The sequence below is a fragment of the Cibotium barometz genome, chromosome 41 (assembly GCF_041138505.1).
Source record: "Cibotium barometz isolate CiBa-2024 chromosome 41, ASM4113850v1, whole genome shotgun sequence".
NCBI classification, from domain to species: Eukaryota; Viridiplantae; Streptophyta; class Polypodiopsida; order Cyatheales; family Cibotiaceae; genus Cibotium; species Cibotium barometz.
In genome coordinates, this window is record NC_141086.1 from 32630391 (window position 1) to 32654417 (window position 24027).

A 24027-nucleotide genomic window follows, 5' to 3' on the forward strand; every position below is an offset into this window, starting at 1 on the left:
GCAGAATTATCACGTGAGATGATGGCAATCTGCAATTCCTTCTTTTGATGTAGGGATCGATTTCTACCAAACAAGTAGTGCATTTGTAAGAATAGTCTCTCGCCTTTATAACGAATGGAAAGGGATTTTAAAGCTTAGATTTTGTATTAATCCTTACCTCGTGGAAGGTAGTTTTTACGTTATGACTATAGGTACAATGCTAGAAGAGCTCATCCTTGGAAGGGAATGGATTGCCAAACATGACTGCAACATAGATTAGGATAGCCACAATTAAGCTAACACAATGGATGGTGAGTGTTCTCGTTGAAAGAGAGACATGACAAATATCTACCCTAGTCCCATCGAGTCGGTAAGTGCAAACATCTGTAAACTCAGGGTCTCATCCAATCAACCCCCATCACATCCCTTAAAACCAAAAGTCAAGGAGTCAAAATCCCAACCAAAGGAGGAGAAACTTCGTCAAAAACTGGGGAGGCACTATAAGGGAAACCAAAGGTTAGCAACCAATACATCCACCTTGCTACCTTTGTTTCTCAGAAAGCTCCAAAAAACCAAACAAAGAAAGTGTGGGTGTACCAAAAACATAGAGGAAGCCTACCATGAGCCCACTAAACAACCAAAGCCCTAGAATAGAAATTCTAAACATATCTGGATTCCAAAGGAGAGTCTCCCCAAGATGCTGATGAAATTGGATGACAAGCTAGTGGTGTGGATCCCTAAGTCGAGAAGAAACCAAAAGCTATATAGTTATCTAGCCCACACAGGGATGGATGACCACACTGAAGTCACTAATGGCCCAATGATACTACCAAGGAAGAATCTAAATCTGGGTGCCAAAGATGCAATCCTCCTAAAGTGAGGAGAGAATAAAATCATCATCATGCTCAAGGACCTTGCATTGACAAGTTGCACTAAAGTAAGTATGGATGCCCAAAAAGTAAGATAAGGGGAAAGCTAAGATCGAGCACACATGAACTGAGGAAGAGTAGGAGTAGCTTCAAAGGGGAAAGCTAAGATCGAGCACACATGAACTGAGGAAGAGTAGGAGTAGCTTCAAAAGCAAAACTACATCCCTCTTCTTCAGTTCTGTATGATTTCCTAGCTTCCCTACCTACCCACACTGAACCCTCTGATAAGCACAGTGTCAAGATTGTCCCATCACAAGAAACCCCAAGAACCATTAAAGCCTCATTCTTAACCTGGGCAAAAGCCAAGCTCATCAAGATGATGTATACTCCCTTAAGTCGAGTAATAAAGCTAAAGACACCATTTCTTAAAGCCTAGCATACAGAAAAAAAAAGATAAAATGACATCAACTAAAGGTCATCATCGGCGGAGGCAAAATGTGCCAATAGCATAAGAGTTCAAAAGTCAAGTCCGCCAAGGGCCAAAACATGCTCAAGGTATAAGAGTCAAAAGTTGGGTTGTAAAAGGCCAAAACACGCCCAAATATAATTCCTAAAAAGGTTCACCTCACTTGTACACATGAACATAATTGCTATTTCACAAGTCGAGTCGCTTGTGTTGGGGAGACAAGCTTAAAAGTTCATTTGAGTCACCTAATAATGTGGGATGATGCAGCAGGCATAAGAGTTAAGTCTAACTGAGTCAAGAGGAATGACAGAGTTAAGTCCTTAAAATACATAAAAGGCACAGTAGGAACACTGTTAGAGTGAACCTCGCCATCGGAAGCCCAAGACCCTCTACTCAGAATTTTGCTTACACTACATGTTTATTTGGACATTAATTTTAAACCATTTAGGTATCATGCCAATTGACAAGTGCATTAGGCACTCTGTTACCCCCATTGATCTCCCAAGCACTTGCAAAACTAAGTGTACTCATAGCACATGTTTGATGCATTCAAATCATACATAGGGGTGTCAATAGTAGATGATATATGCATTTAGGCACTAATAAACTGTTGGGACCCATGCACTGGAAAAAGACTAAAAACTTATGGAGAAAGAGTTTGCTCATTGACCAAACCATCTAATCAGCTGATCCAACTCACACTAATCAGTTGATCCTACTCTTAAATTGCTCGACTCTATGCTTCGAATCGCCAATTTCCAAGTGGATTGATTGTTCTCTGATTGTCAACATAGTCTAATGATTGTTCAAAAATGTTGATCATTATAATCCGAGCCTTCAATCGGTCAATTACTATCTCCAAACGCCTCAAAGTTTAATCGTTTGATCAAATAGAGCAATCATACGATCACCATCTCCAATCACCTTAAAGTTTGATTGTCCGATCAAACATAGCAATTGTACGATCGCTCATCAATGGTGACTTACACCTTGCACCAAGGCTGCACTGTATAGTCAATGAAAAAACATAGCAATTGTGTCATATGGTGGTGCAACCTTGCTATGGTGTAGGGTTCTAGGTGCACCTTGATTAGATGCAGATAATAAAAAAAACTGAAGTTGCCTTGCATCAATGTGAAAGGGAAAAGCACTGAGTGTTGTCAAATTTTTTGCCTTACAATCAACTAGAAACATTACATTACATTACCTTTGATCGTATGCCTGGTGATGATTGATTGATTGCGAGTAAACCTCTTAGTTATAGGGTAGTAATTGGGCAAACAAAGTTGTGGATGCATTGTTACATTTGGATGCCTTGCACAAAAACTGCAGAGGATCTTTTGCTTGCATGTGTGTTGCAGTAAATTAATGCCTACATTGAACTATAGCCTCAGGGTCAAACCCACCTCCTAGAGGGAAGAAGAAGGTCCCAAAACCAAGCTTAGAGCCATACTCTATCACAGACCTCATGGAGGCAAAAGAGAGACATATTAATAAGGACAAGCCACTTTTGGGATCCCCTCACTCAGCTCAATTATATATGCTATGTGCCTACACCAAAATGCATGAAACTTGTGCCAGAAAACGAAGACAAAGGAAGCTCTAGACAAGATTGGTATGCTGCCCATTATAGAAGTTGCCCCACGATGGGGCATGGACCTTTGAAGTTGCTACAAGGCCATTGCCACCTACAGTTAGATAGAATGTGTGGCAATTAGTTCCTTTGAGAATGAAGCAGAGAAACACATAATCAAGGTCACACCAGACTTGATTCAGTAGGCACTCCAATATACCAAGAGTTAATAAGGACTAGGACAAGCACCCGACTGAAAAGAGTGAATGCTTCAAGACCACTCAACAGAAGCCCTATTGGAGTAAAATCATATTGCCACAGCTAGTGTGATGCACTCCCAACTACAAAACAACTCTAGTAGGGCCTTGCAAAGGGTGGATTGGGGGGTTGGACAAGTGGCCAATGTGAACTTAAGAAGGCACTGTGGAGTTGTGTGTGGGGGTGAGGGTGGTATATATAGGGCCTTGTAAAGGGTGGATCGGGGGATTGGAAGAGTGAGAATGTATATTTAGGAACTACACATCCATTTTCATAGCCTAGAGTAAGAAACATGCACCCATATTTATAAATCATAACAACAAGTGGGCTCATTGACAAAGATGGATCGCACAAATGTTGTTCTACATAGCTTATAACACAAACCATACATCCGTGGTTATGAACAAAGGAAGGAATTCATGGGCAATAAAAATGTGGAGGGAAGCTAGGAATTCATGGGCAATATAAATGTGGAGGGAAGCTAGGAATTCAAGGGCAACAAAATATTGTCCGCAAGTAGTGTAGAGAGAAACTATAGACCCCTTAACGAAGTTATGCGATTCTATACTTTCAAGCATACCGAAGGCTTGTGGCCTGTTGTTTTCTAGACCAAGAAGAGCAAGCGCGGAGATGGGTTTTCTTCTGCTCGAGCAGTCAGAGTCTATGCTGTTTGGTTAATCTTGCAAGAAATGGACACCATAGCAGCCTCCACAATTTTGACACCAAGCCAACAACGCCCACATCATAATACAGCATTAATTGGGTCAAAGGAAGGTGGGGCTCTTAATCACAGCCCTCAAACTAAAGATACATCCTAAATCACTAATCACGAAGTGGGTTTTTTTGCCCTTTTGATACGCAGATACAGCATTTAAGGCATGGAAGTGTGATGACAATTGCACACGATGGTCAGAGAACCTCCTCGCAGAGGTAGTGAACATATGTAATTGGTCTATGGGTGGTTTTAGTTAATTGAAGCTAGTTGAGGTCTTCTCTGCAGAAGGGTTTATGACTGGCATTTCTATGTGTTTTGCAGAGACTCTCAAGCTCTCCAGACTTTATGCATGTCATCAGAAGGGAGGCTTCTTGTCTTTCTTTCTGTTGGCCCCCTTCTTGGGAGGAGGAACCAGCCTATCTTGACCATAGAGTCAGAATAGCAGGTTCTCATGGGACATTCCAAACTCGAGATACATACAGCCTAAGGTACTTATCAGGAACACGTTTTGATGATGTGCATCATTTCAGCAGTTAAGGTAGAATTCTTCCATGATTATGATTTGGTGGGAAGAGTTTGGCCAAGATTATGCTTTGTAAGGAAGAATTTGGCTGCAGAGATAAAATGGTACCTCAATTTTGCAGGTTTTAACCATATTAATATGCTTCATTAGCATGTTTAATTGATTTTAAAACATGCTTTGTGAGGAAGGATTTTTCTTGGAAGTGAATCCATACCCTTAAGAAGTGAAACTATCATCAGCATGATGACAAGCACATCTTACTATGAACTTTGTCATGCAGGACAGCAGGGAGCGATGCATTGTCATGGGAAACTTTTAGTATTCTATGTGATAAAGGACCCCTGACTGAGGCAATCCAAACTCTACATTATATGGAGCAAGAGGGCATTGATGTGTCTATTGACACCTATTGCCAGCTTTTGCTGAGATGCATGGACGAAGAAGACCCATCAGTGGGAAGGAAAATATATGGCTTGATTGTGAGAAGGGGGCTGGAATCAAACGAGTTTCTTGGGAGTGAACTAATCCACATGTTCGTGCTGTTTGGAAGCCTATCAGAAGCCAACCAGGTATTTATCAAACTGCCCAAACCAACTTTGTTTTCTTGGAATGCAATTATCCGGGCAAATGCTAAGCTCGGCCAAAATGAGCAAGGTATGAAACTGTTCAACCAATTGCAGAAGCTAGATGTTGAACTAGATGAGCAGGTTTTGGTGTCTGTCTTAAAAGTGTGTTCGAACATGGCTGCCTTAGAATATGGGGTGAACATCCATGCCCTTGTCATTGAATGTGGGCTTGAGTGTGGCAAGTATGTCGGCTGCACCCTCATTGACATGTATATCAAATGTGGCAGCCTTGAAGATGCACATGTCTTGTTTGACAGATTGCCCAAGGAGAATGCTGTGACATGGAATGCATTGATTGCAGGATATGGTGAGCATGGATGTAGTGAACAGGCACTCCAGCTCTTTTACCGAATGCAACAGGAGGGCATAGAGCCACATCGTGTTACCTTTATATGTACCCTGAAAGCATGCTGTGTAGAAACCTATGATCATGGTAGGTGGATTCATGCCAACATCATTGAATTTGGTTTGGAATGGGGGGCATTCATTGGCAATACACTTATCAACATGTATGGCAGATGTGGGAACCTCACAGATGCAAAGTGGGTTTTTAATAGACTGCCTAAGCGAAATACAGTGGCATGGAATGCTTTGATCACAGGCTATGTCCAGCATGGGTCTGGTGAGGAGGCTTTTCAAATGTTCCAACAGATGCAGTATGAAAGGGTGGAGCCAGACCAGGTCACCTTTGTGTGTGTCTTGAAAGCTTGTTCGGAAATAACAGCTCTAGAGCATGGCAGAAAGGTGCATACTCAAGTCATTGACAGCAGCTTTTCTTTAGATGGTAGCGTCAACAACACTCTTGTTGACATGTACACCAATTGTGGAAGCCTTCAGGATGCACGCTCTGTGTTTGATAGAATATCGAACCGGGATGTTGTGACATGGAGTGCTTTGATTGCAGGATATGCTGAACATGGACACGAACAGGAAGCTCTTCATCTGTTCAAACAAATGCAAGAGGAAGGAATACAGCCAAATGCAGTCACCTTCATTAGCATCCTGAAGGCATGCTCTAGCATAGCATCTGTAAACCAGAGGCAGCTGATTCATAGCCTCATTGTTGGAAGTGGGCTTGAGCTAGACATTCTGGTTGGCCATGCACTTGTCGACATGTACATTAAATGTAAGAGTATAGAGGATGCTTGTGTCGTATTTCAAAGGTTGCCTGAACGGGATGTTGTAGCATGGACAATGCTTATTGAAGGATGCATCCAACTCGATTATGCTCAGAAGGCTGTCCAGCTTTTCAAAGACATGCACGAGGAGGGTATTGAGCCAGATCCCATCTTGTTTACTTGTACTCTGAAGGCATGTTCTGGTAGAGCTGCCCTAGAGCAAGGAAGGCAAATACATGCCCATATTGTCCACCTTGGCTTCAAGTTAGATGTTTATATGGGCAGTGTCCTCATGGACTTTTATGCAAAGTGTGAACAACTGGAGGAAGCACGCATGGTTTTCAACCAATTGTCCACTCAAAATGTTGTGACTTGGAACACTTTGATGGCAGGCTATACACATCATGGGAATGGCATCGAAGCTCTCCAACTTTATCAAAGAATGCAGCAGGAGGGTATGGAGCCAGATCCAGTAACTTGTCTGTGTGTCCTGAAAGCATGTTCTGGCATAGCAGCTTTGGAGCATGGCAGGCAGATCCATGCCTACATTATTGAGAATCAATTTGAACTGGATGTTTTTGTTGGTAGCACACTTGTCGACATGTATGCAAAATGTGGGAGCCTTGAGGATGCATGCACTATATTCAACAGGTTGCCCAAGCAAACAGTGGTGTCATGGAATGCATTGATTGCAGGGTGTGCCCAGCGTAGCAATTACCCTTTGGCTTTCCAGTTATTCCAGGACATGCAACAAACAGGCTCGGAGTTGAATGCGGTGACCTTTCTTTGCCTTCTTTCAGCATGTAGTCACGGGGGCCATTTTCATGAAGGCTTTTCACACTTCAAGTCCATGCAAGAGGACCACCACATCACTCCAATGGTTGAACATTCTAACTTGTTGGTGGACCTTCTTGGGCGTGAAGGGTGCTTGAATGAGGCTGAAGACTTGCTAGAAACTGTTCCGTTCCAATCTAACATAGTGGGCTGGACATCTTTGCTTTCCTCATGCAAGCTTCATGTCAATGTAGACATAGGGAGACGGTGTTTCGATAGGTTTATTATGCTTGACAAGCAAAATGCTGCTGGTTATGTGCTACTATCAAGTATCTATGTGAATGCTGGCTTGTGGCAGCAGGCGAGAAAGGTTGAAGAGCTGAGAATACAAGCATCTTGTTGGAAGAAGCCAGCAAAAGCTTTCATAGAGATTGACAATTGTGTACATAATTTCACAGTAGGGGACACATGCCACCCACAAAGTCCTAGCATCTATGCAAAGCTCTTGTCATTAAACACAGAAATGAGAAAAGAAGGATACAATGATAGAGCAATTCCAGCTCAAGATCCGTTATCAGGTGAGCCGAAGGAAACAGATGTATGTGGACATTGTGAGAAGTTGGCCATAGCATTTGGGCTTATTTGTACTCCACGAGGGGCAACTATTCGAATATCTAAGAACTTGCGCATGTGCGCTGACTGCCATAAAACCTCCAAGATGATATCAAAGATCGAAATGCGAGAGATCATAGTATCAGACACATACTGCATACATCATTTCCAAGAAGGAGAATGTTCTTGTAAAATGTGAATATACATGAAGGTGAAGCTGCATATGCAATTTGGAAGAAATCTCAAAGCCGGTGGCTTTAGAGGTTTTGGGCTGCAACAGCTGCCAGCTTGAGCAGCAGTACTTGCTTGGAAACAGATGTGCTCGTATTGAGTCCTCTCAGTGGGATGCTGCTACGTGTCAAAACTTGTAGCTTGTCGGGGAGTGTTATTTGCAAATCTTATTTGATTGTTATCCCCCATCTGTCCCCTTATATTTGCCTTGTGTTGATGGAGGTGGCCTGCTTCTATGGATCATGTCAAGGTGGGTTTGCTGGTTTGAAGCAGGACCATTTTGAAGTTTTGAGCATACTGTAGGGAGCATATGTGAATACTTGCCTCTCGGATAGTCCTAATGACTTTGTTGGCAAGGAATCAGCACAGAAATGAACGTTTTGACCATTTGTGCACTGTACTCAAGTATCTGGCACTGGTTTTCTGGAGTTTCTTGGTGGGAGCAAGGGCTGTGGTGGTCATCATTTCTATATGCACATGAGTAAACCATATGTCAAAGCCTAAGCAAGTACTGGCCTTTAAGATAGACCTTTGAAGGAGTCAAAGTTTGGGAAAGGAAAGGCTCATGTCAAGGAAATAGTATCTCTTGGCGCATGATCTCAAAAGGGTTGAATTGCTAATTGAAGGTTTTTGCAGACGTAAGCCTTGCCTGTGAAAAGGGAAGATCTCACCTGTCCATCCTTCATGGGCTTGGGATCTCCCCTGTGTAACCCCTGCCCGTCTGATGGGTGAGGAATCTGTCTGTAAAGACCCTGCGCTGGTGCTTTTCGAAGGGGTTGTAGTCTACTTTGTGAAGAAAATAATTGCATAAGGGACGAATAAACTTAGAAGGGACCAAATATGAGTGCAATCGGAGATCCCTTTTACTGACAGCAGTAAGTGATGATTACGCTTGAGATAAGACTCTCCTAATAAAGGAACCTCAAGTTCATCTACACATATATAAGTATATATTCAGGAAGCAGAATTGGCTTGCTGGAACAGGGCTGTATACTGATTTTGTTTTAATTTTCAAATAGGAACTTTTGCCAAGATAATCATATTTGGATCTTTCTATGCACCTGGTGTGATCTTCATATTGATAGAATCATGACTGTTCCTCACTTATATGGGTTTTTTTTTTTTGGCCGGGGGGTGGGGGGGTGCACTGCTGCTGGTCGGCCTGTTGCTAGTGTCAGACTGCTCCACAACTTGCTACAAAAGGTGTTCACACATGTTTATGCTTCTCAACTGCTGCCTGCCCGCTGCCCAACTTGCCCATACCTGTCCAAGCTTCCTGTATGGCTGGGTGTTCTCAAACTTGCCCTCCTTGGGGTTGTCTTGACCCTGAATCGTTGGGATCCAGACCACGTGGAGGTCCCCCCGCTTGAATTGCAGCTGTCCTCAGCTGCATAGCCTCCTGATAAGCTTGCAACAAGGAGGTAATCTATGTTTCAATCAACACTTTAGTCACTACTTCCTGCATTGCAACCAAGTCCAAAGAAGACCTGGAGGTGAAACAGCATGGCTGTACCATGGAGATGGAGTATCACGACAGAAGCACAAGAGGCCAAAGGATGGCATCTCTTGGAGATGGAGGTGTTTCGAGCTACCACGAGAAGGCCAAAGAGGACGAGGAACAGTGTTGCCGAGAGTGTGGATGACCTCCTTAGTACCATGGCGGATCAACGTTAACAGGATTTCAAAACCTTACTTCTCACAGTTAAACCAACACCACAACCATCAAGATCACTGGCTTTCTTGGAGAAGATATAGCTCAGTAAGTACGATGGTACACTTGATGCAAATGTTGTTCATTCATAGCTTCATCAGTTTTTGTCCTATTTTGCCGTTGTTCCGAGATCTGACCGAGAAAGCATTATGTTAGCCGCTATGCACCTCTCCGGAGATACTAGCATATAGTGGCATGATTGGTTGAGCCAACATACCTATCCATTGACAGGTGTGGTGGCTTGTGAGTGGGCTCGATTTGTGGAGAACCTCCCTCAAGACTCGTTTCTTCCCTCCACAATACCTTGGGTGTCTTAGACATGTTGGATAAGGGAGAAGATGCTCTGCACACTCACATAGACACACACCCACACACAATGACAGAGAAGCTTAGAGAAAAAGAGAGACGAAGCTCAATGCTGGAAAGTACTTGATAGTGATGATGATAAATGAGTGGAATACAAGAGTACTAATGGAAGTCCTAGTCCTCGGGCTGATGTGGCTAACACACGAGTGTGTTCACAACGGGGAAAAAACCCTGCTAGCACAGTGTAACATGCAGCGGAAGTATTCGTAATTAAGGATCCTGTCACACAAATTCTCACACCGTCTTTTGTATCCTGAGTTTCGCGAGTTTAGCAATCCACTTTTATGACTTCAAACTTCAAGAGATTGAGGGGGGGAGAGAGAGAAACTGTATACCGTATGGGGTTCCGAATTACCCACTGAAGGGCCCCCTATCCCGCTACTGGAATAGTATTTGCTTTATTACTTTGAAGAGATTGACTTTGGACTGATGATAAGCCAAACACAAGATCTTGGAGGACCAAGAGTTGGGCTGAACTGTACACGGCTGTAGAAGCACCAATGATGATCAATCTCGAGCCTTTCCCAATGGAATGAGGGAAGGCTGCAAATCTGAGGCTAAGGTGTGGACTGTTTGGGAGTGTTCTAGGCTATGTATGAATGTTGAGTTTTACCTTCACCACAATGCTGAAGCAAAACGATGAAGATAAGGATGCTGAAAACTGTATGTATGCTGAAAACGCAAGGTGACCTGAAGGGCTGAATGCTGTAGATGTTGCGTTTTGGTGAACGAAGGCTGAATGCTCAAGTGTTGATGCTCCTATGTGCTGATGGTTGATATGCTGACTGCTCCAATCGCTTATGCTCCTTAGGTTGAAGGCTCCAAGCATTGAGGTCTTGTTGGCTGAATACGATATGAATGAATGAATGATGCAATGCTCAACTATTTATATGCTCTTCTGATGCTTGTCGGCTGGTTACAGAGCTGGCCGATTGCATCATGTCATGTATAAATGGATAAATAAGGTAAAAATGCTAATTAAATGCTATAAATTATGGAAAAAATACTGAGTAATATTATGATGCTTCTGCCATGGTCTATGTGGTCTTATGTGCCTATGGGATGAATGATATGCAAAATGCAACCATGAGCTGATGCAAATCCTAAGGCTTCTACTGACTCTACATGCATGAATGCATCTCTTCAAGTGGGTTAAGGGACTTGATTGACTGACTAACTTGCTATGGCTGAGGAATGACCTAAGTAGCTCATGCCTGACTTATCCTGGACTGAGGATTACAATCGGGTCACGGCGTACGACAATTATCATCCTAAAGGGTACTAATAATGTACAATGTTGCACTGATGATGATGAGCCATCTTGTCACCATGCACTACAGTGCAGAGTACATGTGACATTCCCTCCTGCTTAGCTTGGCGGCAGGTTCATGGCTTTTAAGTAGTCCGCCAATAACTGAGGGTACTCTTGAACGAACTCCTTGTCTAACCAAACGGCTTCATGGGTATCTCGATCTTGGAACTTTGTATAGAAATGACGTATCCGTCGACCGGAACCATGCTTCCAACGATGAAGAAGGATTTGCTCAGGCTCGATGACTTCTGCTTCGTCTGTCACATCTGGCTGCTGTTCATCTGAAACATCAAACACTTCTGTCCCAACATATGTTTTAGCCAAGAAACATGGAAAACATCATGCATTGTCCAACTGTTAGGCAACTTCAACTTCATGGAGGCATCACTTATTTTTTTAACTATTGGGAAAGGTCCAAAACTACGGAAAGAAAGCTTGGGACAATGTTTACCCACTTATTTCAATCTCTGTTTCATGATGCGCAGATAGACCCAATCTCCTTCCTTGAAGTGGACATCTCGTCTAGACTTATTTGCTTGTCTACTATAAGCTTCCCGTGCTTTAGTCACGCGGTCCTTAACTAACTCAATGATTTTGAAAAATGCTTCTGTCGTTTTGTTAGCCTCAAGAGATGGAGACGCCAATCTCGTCAAAAGAGAAGAGAAACGACGACCAAAGGTTGCTTCATACGGAGTCTCGTTCAAGATGGCTTGGACCAATGGAAGATAATGTTCCCATTTGGACTGTTGGTCATGACAATATGACTTGAGAACATCAAAGGCCAACTGGTTATAGATTTCTATTTGGCTGTCTGTCTGTGGATGGAATGCACTAGACAACTGTAACTTGGTTCCAAAGTTTTCGAATAATGTCCTCCAAAAATGCGAGGTAAACTTGGAATCTCTGGTTGAGTTAATGGTGCTAGGCAAACCACAAATGGGATACCAATGTTTGAGAAAAAGACGGGCTACGTCCTCAGCTGTGGCCGTATGCTTGCATGGGATGAGCATGCAGAACTGAAGGTTAAAGCGATCCACAATGGTAAAACACTGAGTGTTACGGGATCCGGTGGATGCTGGTAGAGGCCCTACAAAGTCCATAGAGATGTCGATGAAAGTTTCGTCGGGATAGGCAAAGGTTGAAGTAACCCAGCCTTCTTTGTATGTGGAATCTTAACTTTTTGATAAATCTTCCAGGCTTGAATATGTGAATATACATCACGCTCCATTTTTGGCCAATAAAAGGACTGTTTAAATTTCTCGAGGGTACTGTTGATACCTCTGTGTCCTCCAACTAAGGAGTCATGGGCATCATGGAGAAGAGCTGACCGCTTTTCCCAAATGACACAAAGGCGGTTCTTGAAGAACAACCAACTGTTCTGTACTGAATAAGGGCCAGGCTCAGAAGTGAGGGCCAAATTGTATTGAGTACCAAACTCAGGGGAGTCGACATACTGGTCTTTCATGCTATCTAAGTCCTTTCCCATGATTTCGAGGATGGTAGACTCTTGCACTGCCTAGATGTTGGCCTTTCGACTAAGAGCATCTGCTGGGTTATGCTTACCAGGGATGTACTCGAGCATTTCTCCAAATTGTTGGAAGAGTTGACTCCACCTGGCTTGCCGATCACTCCACTGGGAACTTGGCATGGTTTGAAGCCACTTAAGTGCTTGGTGGTCTGTTTTTACTGTGAAGAACTGTCCATAAAGGAAAGGCTTCCAATGTTTGAGCACTGTGATCACACCCAAAAGCTCTTTGTAACTGAATAATTCTTTTCGGCGACATACAACTTTCGAGTGTAGTAGGCCATGGGTCTATTGTCTTGCTGGAGAACTGCACCTATGGCTACATTGCTGGCATCGGTAATGACCTCAAAAGGTTCATCCCAAAATGCTGACTTCAAAACAGGGGCTTCTGAGGTAGCTTTTTGGAGTGCACGGAATGCATCAAGCGCCTTGCTTGTGACTGAGACTTTTTGTCTACGAGTCTTCACCTCCTTGAGCAAGTCGGTGAGAGGTGCTACAAGGTTGGAAAACTGGTGAACATGGGTGCTGTAGGCTTGACAAAGACCTACAGCACGGAATGCATCAAGCGCCTTGCTTGTGACTGAGACTTTTTGTCTACGAGTCTTCACCTCCTTGAGCAAGTCGGTGAGAGGTGCTACAAGGTTGGAAAACTGGTGAACATGGGTGCTGTAGGCTTGACAAAGACCTACAAAAGAACGGATCTCTTGGGTGGTTTGAGGGATGTCCCAATCCAAGATCTCTTGAACCTTTGAGGGGTCCAATTGAATCCCATCGGAACTGATGATATAGCCCAAGTATTGAATCTCTTTAACGCCGAAGATAGACTTTTTGGCGTTTATGTAAAGCCCATTATCTCGCAAAAGTTGCAAGACTTTCTCCACATCTTTCTCATGCTACTCTAGTATGTCATCAAGAAAGATGAAGACACTTACCAATTGTATTGAAGGTTGCGGGTGCATTTGTAAGCCCAAAAGGCATGACTACGACCTCGTAGTGACCACGCTTTGTCCGGAAAGCCGTTTTTGGAATGTCAACTTTGAAAATGCGGACCTGATGGTAACCACTCTTGAGGTCGATCTTAGTGAAAAATTTTGCACCGTCTAAACGCTCCAAAGTGTACTCAATCCTTAGCATAGGAAACTTATTCTTAATGGTGAGTTTATTCAATGCCTTGTACACAAAGGTGTGCAGACTTGTCCTTCTTTTGGACAAATAGGATGGGTGCAACAAATGGTGAGGAAGAAGGCCGAACGAATCCGGCTCTGAGGAGCTCAGCTAACTGTCTTTCTAGCTCGCCTGTCTTGGAAAGACGATAAGGGAACTTGCTAGGAGGTTCTGATTCAGGGACCAAATCGATATGATGGTCCTCAAGACGTGATGGGGGAGACTAGGCGGAAGATCGTCCCTAAGCATAATGTCGTGATGTCTGGACAGAAGGTCTGCTAACTTTGGGACTGAAGATGAGATAGTTGCTACCGATGAGGTAGAGGCTGCCTGAGCATGTACATAAAATAGTGTCTCTTCCGCTCCCTTGCGGATAGCTCGTCGGGCCTGGAGGTGCAAAATCAATGGGATGCCAAGAATGCTTCTATCCCCATGAATCATGACGGGCTTAGGAAAACCTTTACATATAGTAAAAGTGTCCTGCTCCCAATCAGGAATACGCTGGATTCCTAAGATCATGTCACACCCCAAAAGAGGCGAGACAATGAAATCTCATTGGAATGAGGCCTTCTGAACTTCAAAATTTCCTTTGCTCCTCTGGAGGAAGATAACCTCCAGTGATGCCTGCTTTAGCCTTTTCCTCGGGGGTTTTCTTAGGCATATAGATTCTTTATCCTTCTTACCCCCTCCTGAACTAGAGCTATTATTGCCGTCCTTCTTAGCATCTTTAGAAGATGCATTACCTTTCCCTAGCTGCGCAACATTGCTGTGCTGGGGTTTGATACTGGACTATGAGGCTTAGCTCCGTTCATCTTCATTTCTTCATTTTGAGGAGCAAGAGTCAAAGCCCGGTCATATAGGTATTGGGTTCAAAGTTGTGAACTGCATAGGTACTGGGTTCAAAGTTGTGAACTGTGAACCGGATGTTGGGATCTAATCCGCGAATGAATTGATCCATCTTGGCCTACACAGATAACCCTAACTATTGTGCTAAAGTTATAACATTTCCGGAAAACTGAAGCACTGGTGACCCGTTCTGTTTGAGTCCATAAAACTCATATGCCAGGCCGGTCATATACTGGGGCGGGAGAAATCTGGTCTTTAGGTCATGAATAAATGTATCCCAGCTAAAAGTTGTGACACCTGTGGTCTAGTCTGTATAAAGACTAGACCAATGCTGCCACCAAGTGATTGCCTCATCCGTAAGATGGGGAGCCGCTACGTGGACTCTATCCTGAGGATCTGTAATCCTAGCTAATGGAAAATGAGTAGTAAATTGATGAATGAACTGATTAATTGCTAAATGATCACACTTACCATCATACTTTTTAAAATTCGATTGACTTTGAATGACGGTAGAGTCGATGTCGCGGGCTGCTGGCTGGTGGCACCTAAGGCTGGGGAAACTGAAGAGAGGTGTTGGTATCTAAGATGCATGGCCTCTTTTTCCCTTTGGTGCTCGAGTAACATACGTTCTCGATCGAGCTCTCGTTTGGTGCTCCCTAGCAGCGAGTTCAGCCTAACGCCGGTCTTCTTCGATCCTGCATTGGGCTTTCTCATAGTCCCGTCTATCTCCTTTTTCTTGTTGCTTTCTTGCTTCAGCTTTTACTTTTTCTTCTCTCTGTCGAGCCTCGTCTTCTCTTTTTTGTTGTTTCATCTGAAAGAAGAGGGAGATGTAGTCGGGGGTTGTTGGAGGCGGAGGAGGACGTGCTACTGTTGCCTCCAAGAGTTGGAGGCGCTCCATGAGAAGCTGGTTCTGAGCTCTGAGTAGAGCTATGGTGTCTGCCGTAGTCGAAAGAGCAAGGTCTCCTTCGGGGGAGACTGTTGAAATTAGAGCAATGTGATGAGCTATGGTGGATCAAATACTAGAATCAACATCATTAATAAAGTGATTAATAAATAATTAAGATGTGATTAGTGTAATTAACTAATAGCTTAATGTAGGCATGGATAATCAAAAACCAGCGAATTCTCATTAGGCCAATGCCTCAATTTATAGAGTTTACATCCAAGCATCTAATCCCACTGATTTCTCCTTGATTCACTCCACCTCTTGCTTGATTCTCTCCACCTCTTCACTTTTTCCAGAATATCTCCACACTTCCTAAATCTTCTCATGTTACCCTTTATTCTCTCCCAGTAGATTCTTCTCACCTTTTCACAGGTTCTGTCACATTTACACATTCTCTTTTATAGCCTCTAACCAAGGGCTTGTTCCCGCACACACCCTATTCACTTGTATATTTCAACACCTCCCCTCACCAAGTTTCCCTCTTACTTGATAGTCCACGACCAGTGTCTAGCACACCTCCCCTCACCAAGTTTTCCTCTTACTTGATAGTCCGCGACCAGTGTCTAGCACACCTCCCCTCAAGTTAACTTAGCACACCTGGACCCTGTAGCAAGTTTCTTTCTTACTTGATAGCCCGCGCGACCAGTGCCTCAAGTCCCTAAACTCATAGTCCTTAGACACACTCTCTCTCTATGTGTCCAAGGCTTACTACAAGTGCCCGCGACCTTGACTAAAGTGCTCACACATACATCTACCACGTGGCCTACATCATCGGTGGCATCGGTGGCTCAGAGGTGGTTTTACTTTGTTGGGGCAGGTTACATTGGGTTGTGGGGTCTCTCTCTCTCTCTCTCTCTCTCTCTCTCTCTCTCTGAGATTTTCACATGGCTCCTCACTCTTTGGAGCCTCACATCTTCTCTTGTCTTCAGTCTTCTTCTCGTGGCAGCTTCTCTTCACGCGTCCATGTCTTTCTTTTCTTTCAGTCTTCTTGTGGCAGCTTCTCTTCTTGTGTCCATGTCTTCCTTCAATGCTTCCTTTAGATCTTCTTGGTGTGGATCTTCCTCTTGGAAAGAGATGTTCTTCTTCTTTCATGGCTGGGGCCATGAGCTTGTCCGTCAGGCCTTCTTGCTCCATGTGAGCAACATGTTTAACCGTTTTGCTGACAGTTCTTTTATGCGGGAGGTCTTACCTCTTGCCTTATTCTGGACAAGGGCAGTGTCTGATCCCATTTTTACACTGATGCAATGTGCCCACTACATAATGCATATAGCATTCATTCTTATGCACATTCCCAAATGCAACTCTGGCTGTGAATAATCTTGAATTTGAGTGAGATTTACAGGCATTAACCAAGGGTTAAATGCAAAATGATGAGATTACCATAATTTTATTAGCATAATTTTACCACAAAAATTACATTAAATCAAGGGTAACCAATTTGTACGAAATGGTTAGAGTATCAAACCAAATCCGAATTGCAATCTGAAGTTATAGGGATCTGTATCACATACCTAATGGTTAATTTGAACCCTCAATTGCACCAAAATACAATGATTAATCATTGATTAGTAAATTAATCCACTGTTTTGTGTGCAGAAAACAGAGTATGCAGGGAGTCCAGATCTGATGCCTTAGACTTCAAATGAGCTCAAATGCTTTCAAAGCCATCAATAGCAATGAGTCTAGTAGAGGATTAAGCCAATAAACACAAGATTTGACCAAATATTGAATGCTTAATCTCTGTTTTACCAAAGTCACCTGTAAATTTGATGAAGAGCTTGGATCTCACTGTAGACTTGATCAAATTCAATTTTGACTTCACCAGCTTGTAGAGAATGCTTGAAAACCCTTGGAGCTATGAGGAATTAGACCAATTTGATTTGGAGCAGCTGAAATGTCAAATTTTCTTAGAAAAAAATACGCCTGCAAATCGCGCTGAATTGGCTCAAATCCCTTGGGCTGTGTGTAGCCCCTTGAGTCTACTATGAGTACCTAAAAGGGCTTGGGCAATGGTTGAGTGTGCAAGGAGATAGAGGTCCTCCACCAGCTCGGGGTACAGAGACTAGTTAAAAAAGAGGAAAAAATTATAATTTTCTACTAATCCTAATTAGCAAAATGATTAGCAAGATAATGAGCTCACAAATTGATGGATTCTAGGCTTGGCTCTGATACCATGTTGAAATTATAGCAATGTGATGAGTTATGGTGGATCAAATGCTAGAATCAACATCATTAACAAAGTGATTAGACGATAATTAAGATATGATTAGTGAGTAATTAATAAATAGCTTAATGTAGGCATGGATAATCAAAAACCAACAAATTCTCATTAGGCCAATGCCTCCGTTTATAGAGTTTACATCCAAGCATCTAATCCCACTGATTTCTCCTTGGGTGGTTGCAAGATGAGGGTACTCACTTTCGTTCACTCTCTCTAAAATTGGGACATCCATGCATCTCGGGCGGAGTACCTCGATCGTGATAGTGCCGCGAATCAAAAGACGACACGTGCCTCCCGAGCCTAAATCGACATATCTCGATCGAGATGCCAACTAATGCCACGCTAGCAGGTCCGGGTTTCCAGGCGTCATCCATGTCACCAATACATGTCACCGCCACCACAATATTTCGATCGAGATATCTATGCCACTCGGATCCACATCAGGGCCACGCTGTATCCCCGTAGGCATATTTGACTAGCACATCTCCATCGTCCACGTATCTCGAACGAGAAATTTACATCCAATCGCGACCATTCATTGTTCGAGGTAATCGGATACAATCTCCACCGTCCCCATATCTCGATCGAGATACTGAGTTCAAATCTCAGCCGTCCAAATATCTCGATCGAGATACAGAGATTCAATCTGCACCGTCCGAATATCTCGATCGAGATACGTAGATGCAATATCCACCGTCCAATTATCTCGATCGAGATACGAAAACGCAATCTATACCGTCCATTCACGTACGCTGGAAGATGTGATCTCGACCGTTTAAATATCTCGATCGAGGTATGTAATGAATCTTGACCGTCGAGATACCTTGTCGTGGTAATGCCTTTAAATCGTGGCCGTCCATTTACCTCGAACGAGATAGTAATATCAAATCTCAGCCGTCGATCCTTCCCCAACCCTAGAATTAGGTGTGTATCTTGGCCGTATGTTGCACTAACCCTAATATCCAGAGCGTTAATCTTGCAAACCCTAAATTGCATGATGTTTCCGAACCTCGATTGAGGTTATAAAACCGGAAAACTTTTTTTTTTGCCTCATTTTCACAAGTCGTTTTCACTCTCTTGCTCTCTTGATTTGGATTAGTATTAGTGAGCCCATTAGCTTTGTTTTTAGCTTCATTAGTGCTACTTAGCACTAAGCATTAGACCCTTCACATTAGACCCTTCACATTGGACCCTTCACATTTGGCTTAGGTTTTAGCATGGAGGGCCACGAGGAGGGCCGCTCATCTATTGCGGACCTCATCGCGGAGATAGACCGCGAGTTAGCGGCTATCCGTAGGAGTGCTAGAGACACTCCGTCTACATTACATATCGTGGCACTTGGAGGCGATGCTTGCGTCCCTTCGTAGCCTTCACGATATTGTTTATGTAGATGAGTGGATAGCCCACCATCGCGCTGCTCCTGTGTCACATGGCCTGACATATCGTCAGGTCTGTGATCTTGCTCCTATTAGGGATGGGGCTTTCCTAGATCTTTTCCTCGATAGTCGTGGGATGAGGCCCGGGGCGGGCAAGCCCCTCACTATTTCGTGGTGTTCGCATCCTCGTATGGCGGCACATATCTATAGTCGATATGTTGCCGCATATGGGAGGATGCCGAACAACCGCCAGATTCCCATATACTTCGCAAAGCAGTTATATGCGGAGTTTGTCTTAGGGGAGGAGGTCGATTACACCAGCCATCGTCCGGGTGGTGGTGCTGGCCGAGGCCGTCTCCAGGACCAGGGTAGGCGGCCTCCACCAGCCCTTCGTGTAGCACCTACCACAGATCCTTCATTTGTGCCATTGTCGACAGTAGAGGCTCTTGGCACGCAGGTTGGCATTGACGTACGGAGTACCACGGAGAGCATCCAGCACGTGGTGCGCCTATTCTCACGATCTATACCGACGACAGATGTGGAGGTATTTACATATATATTACGTCTTAAGTTTTTTTGGTCATTTATCTTCATGTTTATATGTACTTTTCTATATTTTTACATGAGCAGCATGGTTGATTGTGTCACGCAGGTTCCCACACCTACCACTCAGAGAGGCTCACTCAGGAGTTGGTAGAGGCGAGAGCGGAGATAGACCGCCTCCGAGCTGCATTACAGATGGCAGAGGCAGCTACTGCAGAGGCACAGCATCTGAGAGAGTCCAACATCCAGCAGGTAGGTTTCTCTTGCACGTTAAAGAGTTATAATTAAGGTCCTAAGTTACAAATTTCTTTAAGTAATACCTAATGAGAGACTAATCAAATATTTTAATGCTTTACTTTTTTGCGTAGGCTCGGACCGAGGTAGAGAGCTCCAGAGCTGAGGCACAGCATCATCAGATTATGGAGCAGATTGCCCAGCACAGGGCAGAGCAGCTGATGCTGCATGTTCGAGAGTATCGTAGATCATCGGACGTGACAGTGCCTTACCTACCGTTATATCCACGGCCTGTCACAGAGGTTTTTCGACGACCTCTCCTGCAGGATGCACCACCCTTCCTACGTGATGCGTGCTGCTGTTTATGTATCGAGGACATTGATAGTACAGGAGGATATGCCCTAGGATGTGGACATATTTTCCACTTGTCTTGCATCACCCAGGAGCTCGTCCGGTTCTCAGCATGCCCATCCTGCCGTGCACGCGTCGACTTAGCGACGTACAGGGTATTGGGCATCGATGATCTTCACCCAGGCCTTGTACGAGTAGATGCCAGGACTGGCAGGCCTGTCGACTTTACATCAGCTATGGACTTGGGACTCGACGCCTTCGACGATAGAGCCCAGGAGCCTGAGGTGCCTCCTGAGATAGAGTGGAGCTCACATGAGTTCGACGCTTACCAGAGAGTCCTACATGAGAGCCAGGTGACAGCATATGAGCGCGTGGGTGGTGCTGGCCCTAGTGGCACAGCGGGTGATGGTGCTAGCAGCAGTGCTGCTTCTCATGAGCAGCGTGTCCTTACAGCAGAGGAGCTTACACGAGCAGAGTGGCAGACACGCACCATTGCAGATTATAGATTTTGGGTTTACAGACAGAGGCGTCTTGCATTAGCACGACGTAGAGAGAGAGAGAGGGCCATAGCAGCTTTTGGGACTCGTGAGCTCCCGAGTACACCGGCACCAGCTCACGATCCTTCCTTTGAGGCAGACCTCCCTGCAGACATTTGACGACCCCCGCAGCAGAGCCGGCACAGCCTCCTCGACGTGCACAGGAGCCTCGACGCGCACGTCGACCGGCAGTTAGAGATGACAATTTTGATTGGGTTGCTGTTGATAGTGATTAAACTCAGACTAGCTGGGTTAGCTCACTTACATTGTACTTAGATTTTTGGGCAGTGACTAACCTCAGACTAGCTGGGGTAGCTCATTTTCATTCTGATGTACTTATTTGATGTTTATATCATTATGAGTTTTCTCATTATTGAGTATCATTACATTCTAGTTGATGTTCTTGATTTTATTATATTTTTTAACACTTTGGCTATCATATTGTTTGTTGAAAATCTCCATGCCATCGTACCCAAACATGCTCTGATGGGGACCAAACTTTGCAAGCATGGGGAGGGGACCCACCCCCACATGCTTGCAAAGTTTGGTCACAATCAGAACATGTTTGGATTGGTAATTGGCGCCCAGTGCGGGTTTTTGAAGTCTCTTGGTGCTTAAGAGGCCATGGAAAATCCGGGCCTTCCCCATACCATCGTACCCAAACATGCTCCGATGGGGACCAAACTTTGCAAGCATGTGGGGGTGGGTCCCCCCCACATGCTTGCAAAGTTTGGTCACAATCAGAGCATGTTTGGATTGGCAATTGGCGCCCGGTGCGGGTTTTTCAAGTCTCTTGGTGCTTAAGAGGCCATGGAAAATCCGGGCCTTCCCCATACCATCGTACCCAAACATGCTCCGATGGGGACCAAACTTTGCAAGCATGTGGGGGTGGGTCCCCCCCACATGCTTGCAAAGTTTGGTCCCCATCAGAGCATGTTTGGATTGGCAATTGGCGCCCAGTGCGGGTTTTTCAAGTCTCTTGGTGCTTAAGAGGCCATGGAAAATCCGGGCCTTCCCCATACCATCGTACCCAAACATGCTCCGATGGGGACCAAACTTTGCAAGCATGTGGGGGTGGGTCCCCCCCACATGTTTGCAAAGTTTGGTCCCCATCAGAGCATGTTTGGATTGGCAATTGGCGCCCAGTGCGGGTTTTTCAAGTCTCTTGGTGCTTAAGAGGCCATGGAAAATCCGGGCCTTCCCCATACCATCGTACCCAAACATGCTCCGATGGTGACCAAACTTTGCAAGCATGTGGGGGTGGGTCCCTCCCACATGCTTGCAAAGTTTGGTCCCCATCAGAGCATGTTTGGATTGGCAATTGGTGCCCAGTGCGGGTTTTTCAAGTCTCTTGGTGCTTAAGAGGCCATGGAAAATCCGGGCCTTCCCCATACCATCGTACCCAAACATGCTCCGATGGGGACCAAACTTTGCAAGCATGTGGGGGTGGGTCCCCCCCACATGCTTGCAAAGTTTGGTCCCCATCAGAGCATGTTTGGATTGGCAATTAGCGCCCAGTGCGGGTTTTTCAAGTCTCTTGGTGCTTAAGAGGCCATGGAAAATCCGGGCCTTCCCCATACCATCGTACCCAAACATGCTCCGATGGGGACCAAACTTTGCAAGCATGTGGGGGTGGGTCCCCCCCACATGCTTGCAAAGTTTGGTCCCCATCAGAGCATGTTTGGATTGGCAATTGGCGCCCAGTGCGGGTTTTTCAAGTCTCTTGGTGCTTAAGAGGCCATGGAAAATCCGGGCCTTCCCCATACCATCGTACCCAAACATGCTCCCGATGGGGACCAAACTTTGCAAGCATGTGGGGGTGGGTCCCCCCCACATGCTTGCACAGTTTGGTCCCCATCAGAGCATGTTTGGATTGGCAATTGGCGCCCAGTGCAGGTTTTTCAAGTCTCTTGGTGCTTAAGAGGCCATGGAAAATCCGAGCCCTTCCCATACCATCGTACCCAAACATCGATGGGGAGCAAACTTTGCAAGCATGTGGGGGTGGGTCCCCCCCACATGCTTGCAAAGTTTGGTCCCCATCAGAGCATGTTTGGATTGGCAATTGGCGCCCAGTGCGGGTTTTTCAAGTCTCTTGGTGCTTAAGAGGCCATGGAAAATCCGGGCCTTCCCCATACCATCGTACCCAAACATGCTCCGATGGGGACCAAACTTTGCAAGCATGTGGGGGTGGGTCCCTCCCACATGCTTGCAAAGTTTGGTCCCCATCAGAGCATGTTTGGATTGGCAATTGGCGCCCAGTGCGGGTTTTTCAAGTCTCTTGGTGCTTAAGAGGCCATGGAAAATCCGGGCCTTCCCCATACCATCGTACACAAACATGCTCCGCCGATGGGGACCAAACTTTGCAAGCATGTGGGGGTGGGTCCCCCCCACATACTTGCAAAGTTTGGTCCCCATTAGAGCATGTTTGGATTGGCAATTGGCGCCCAGTGCGGGTTTTTCAAGTCTCTTGGTGCTTAAGAGGCCATGGAAAATCCGGGCCTTCCCCATACCATCGTACCCAAACATGCTCCGATGGGGACCAAACTTTGCAAGCATGTGGGGGTGGGTCCCCCCCACATGCTTGCAAAGGTTGGTCCCCATCAGAGCATGTTTGGATTGGCAATTGGCGCCCAGTGCGGGTTTTTCAAGTCTCTTGGTGCTTAAGAGGCCATGGAAAATCCGGACCTTCCCCATACCATCGTACCCAAACATGCTCTGATGGGGACCAAACTTTGCAAGCACGGGGAGGGGACCCACCCCCACATGCTTGCAAAGTTTGGTCACAATCAGAACATGTTTGGATTGGTAATTGGCACCCAGTGCGGGTTTTTGAAGTCTCTTGGTGCTTAAGAGGCCATGGAAAATCCGGGCCTTCCCCATACCATCGTACCCAAACATGCTCCGATGGGGAACAAACTTTGCAAGCGTGTGGGGGTGGGTCCCCCCCACATGCTTGCAAAGTTTGGTCACAATCAGAGCATGTTTGGATTGGCAATTGGCGCCCAGTGCGGGTTTTTCAAGTCTCTTGGTGCTTAAGAGGCCATGGAAAATCCGGGCCTTCCCCATACCATCGTACCCAAACATGCTCCGATGGGGACCAAACTTTGCAAGCATGTGGGGGTGGGTCCCCCCCACATGCTTGCAAAGTTTGG

General features: G+C 45.1%; 1 protein-coding gene across 2 annotated transcripts; it reads left to right on the forward strand.

Annotated features, from left to right (window-relative positions):
• The first annotated feature begins 3550 nt into the window (after window positions 1-3550).
• LOC147614879 (pentatricopeptide repeat-containing protein At1g11290, chloroplastic-like) lies at window positions 3551-8781 on the forward strand. 2 transcript variants are annotated; one of them, XM_086780214.1, is made up of 4 exons: window positions 3551-3919; window positions 4008-4075; window positions 4182-4348; window positions 4669-8781. In XM_086780214.1, exon 4 carries the CDS (start codon window positions 4755-4757, stop codon window positions 7710-7712), a length of 2958 nt encoding a protein of 985 aa, XP_086636340.1. In that variant the 5' UTR covers window positions 3551-3919; window positions 4008-4075; window positions 4182-4348; window positions 4669-4754; the 3' UTR covers window positions 7713-8781. The 2 variants fall into 2 exon arrangements, with proteins under 2 accessions (XP_086636340.1, XP_086636338.1); XM_086780212.1 differs by having other exon boundaries at window positions 3593-3919; window positions 4664-8781.
• The last annotated feature ends 15246 nt before the right edge of the window (window positions 8782-24027 follow it).

Bases quoted from the DNA above. Each gene is read 5' to 3' on its own strand.
- LOC147614879 (XM_086780212.1), top strand. From the start codon at position 3,835: ATGGACACCATAGCAGCCTCCACAATTTTGACACCAAGCCAACAACGC. The intron at 4,076-4,181 runs GTAGTGAACATA...TGTGTTTTGCAG, and splicing joins CAGAGAACCTCCTCGCAGAG to AGACTCTCAAGCTCTCCAGA. The intron at 4,349-4,663 runs GTACTTATCAGG...TTTGTCATGCAG, and splicing joins CGAGATACATACAGCCTAAG to GACAGCAGGGAGCGATGCAT.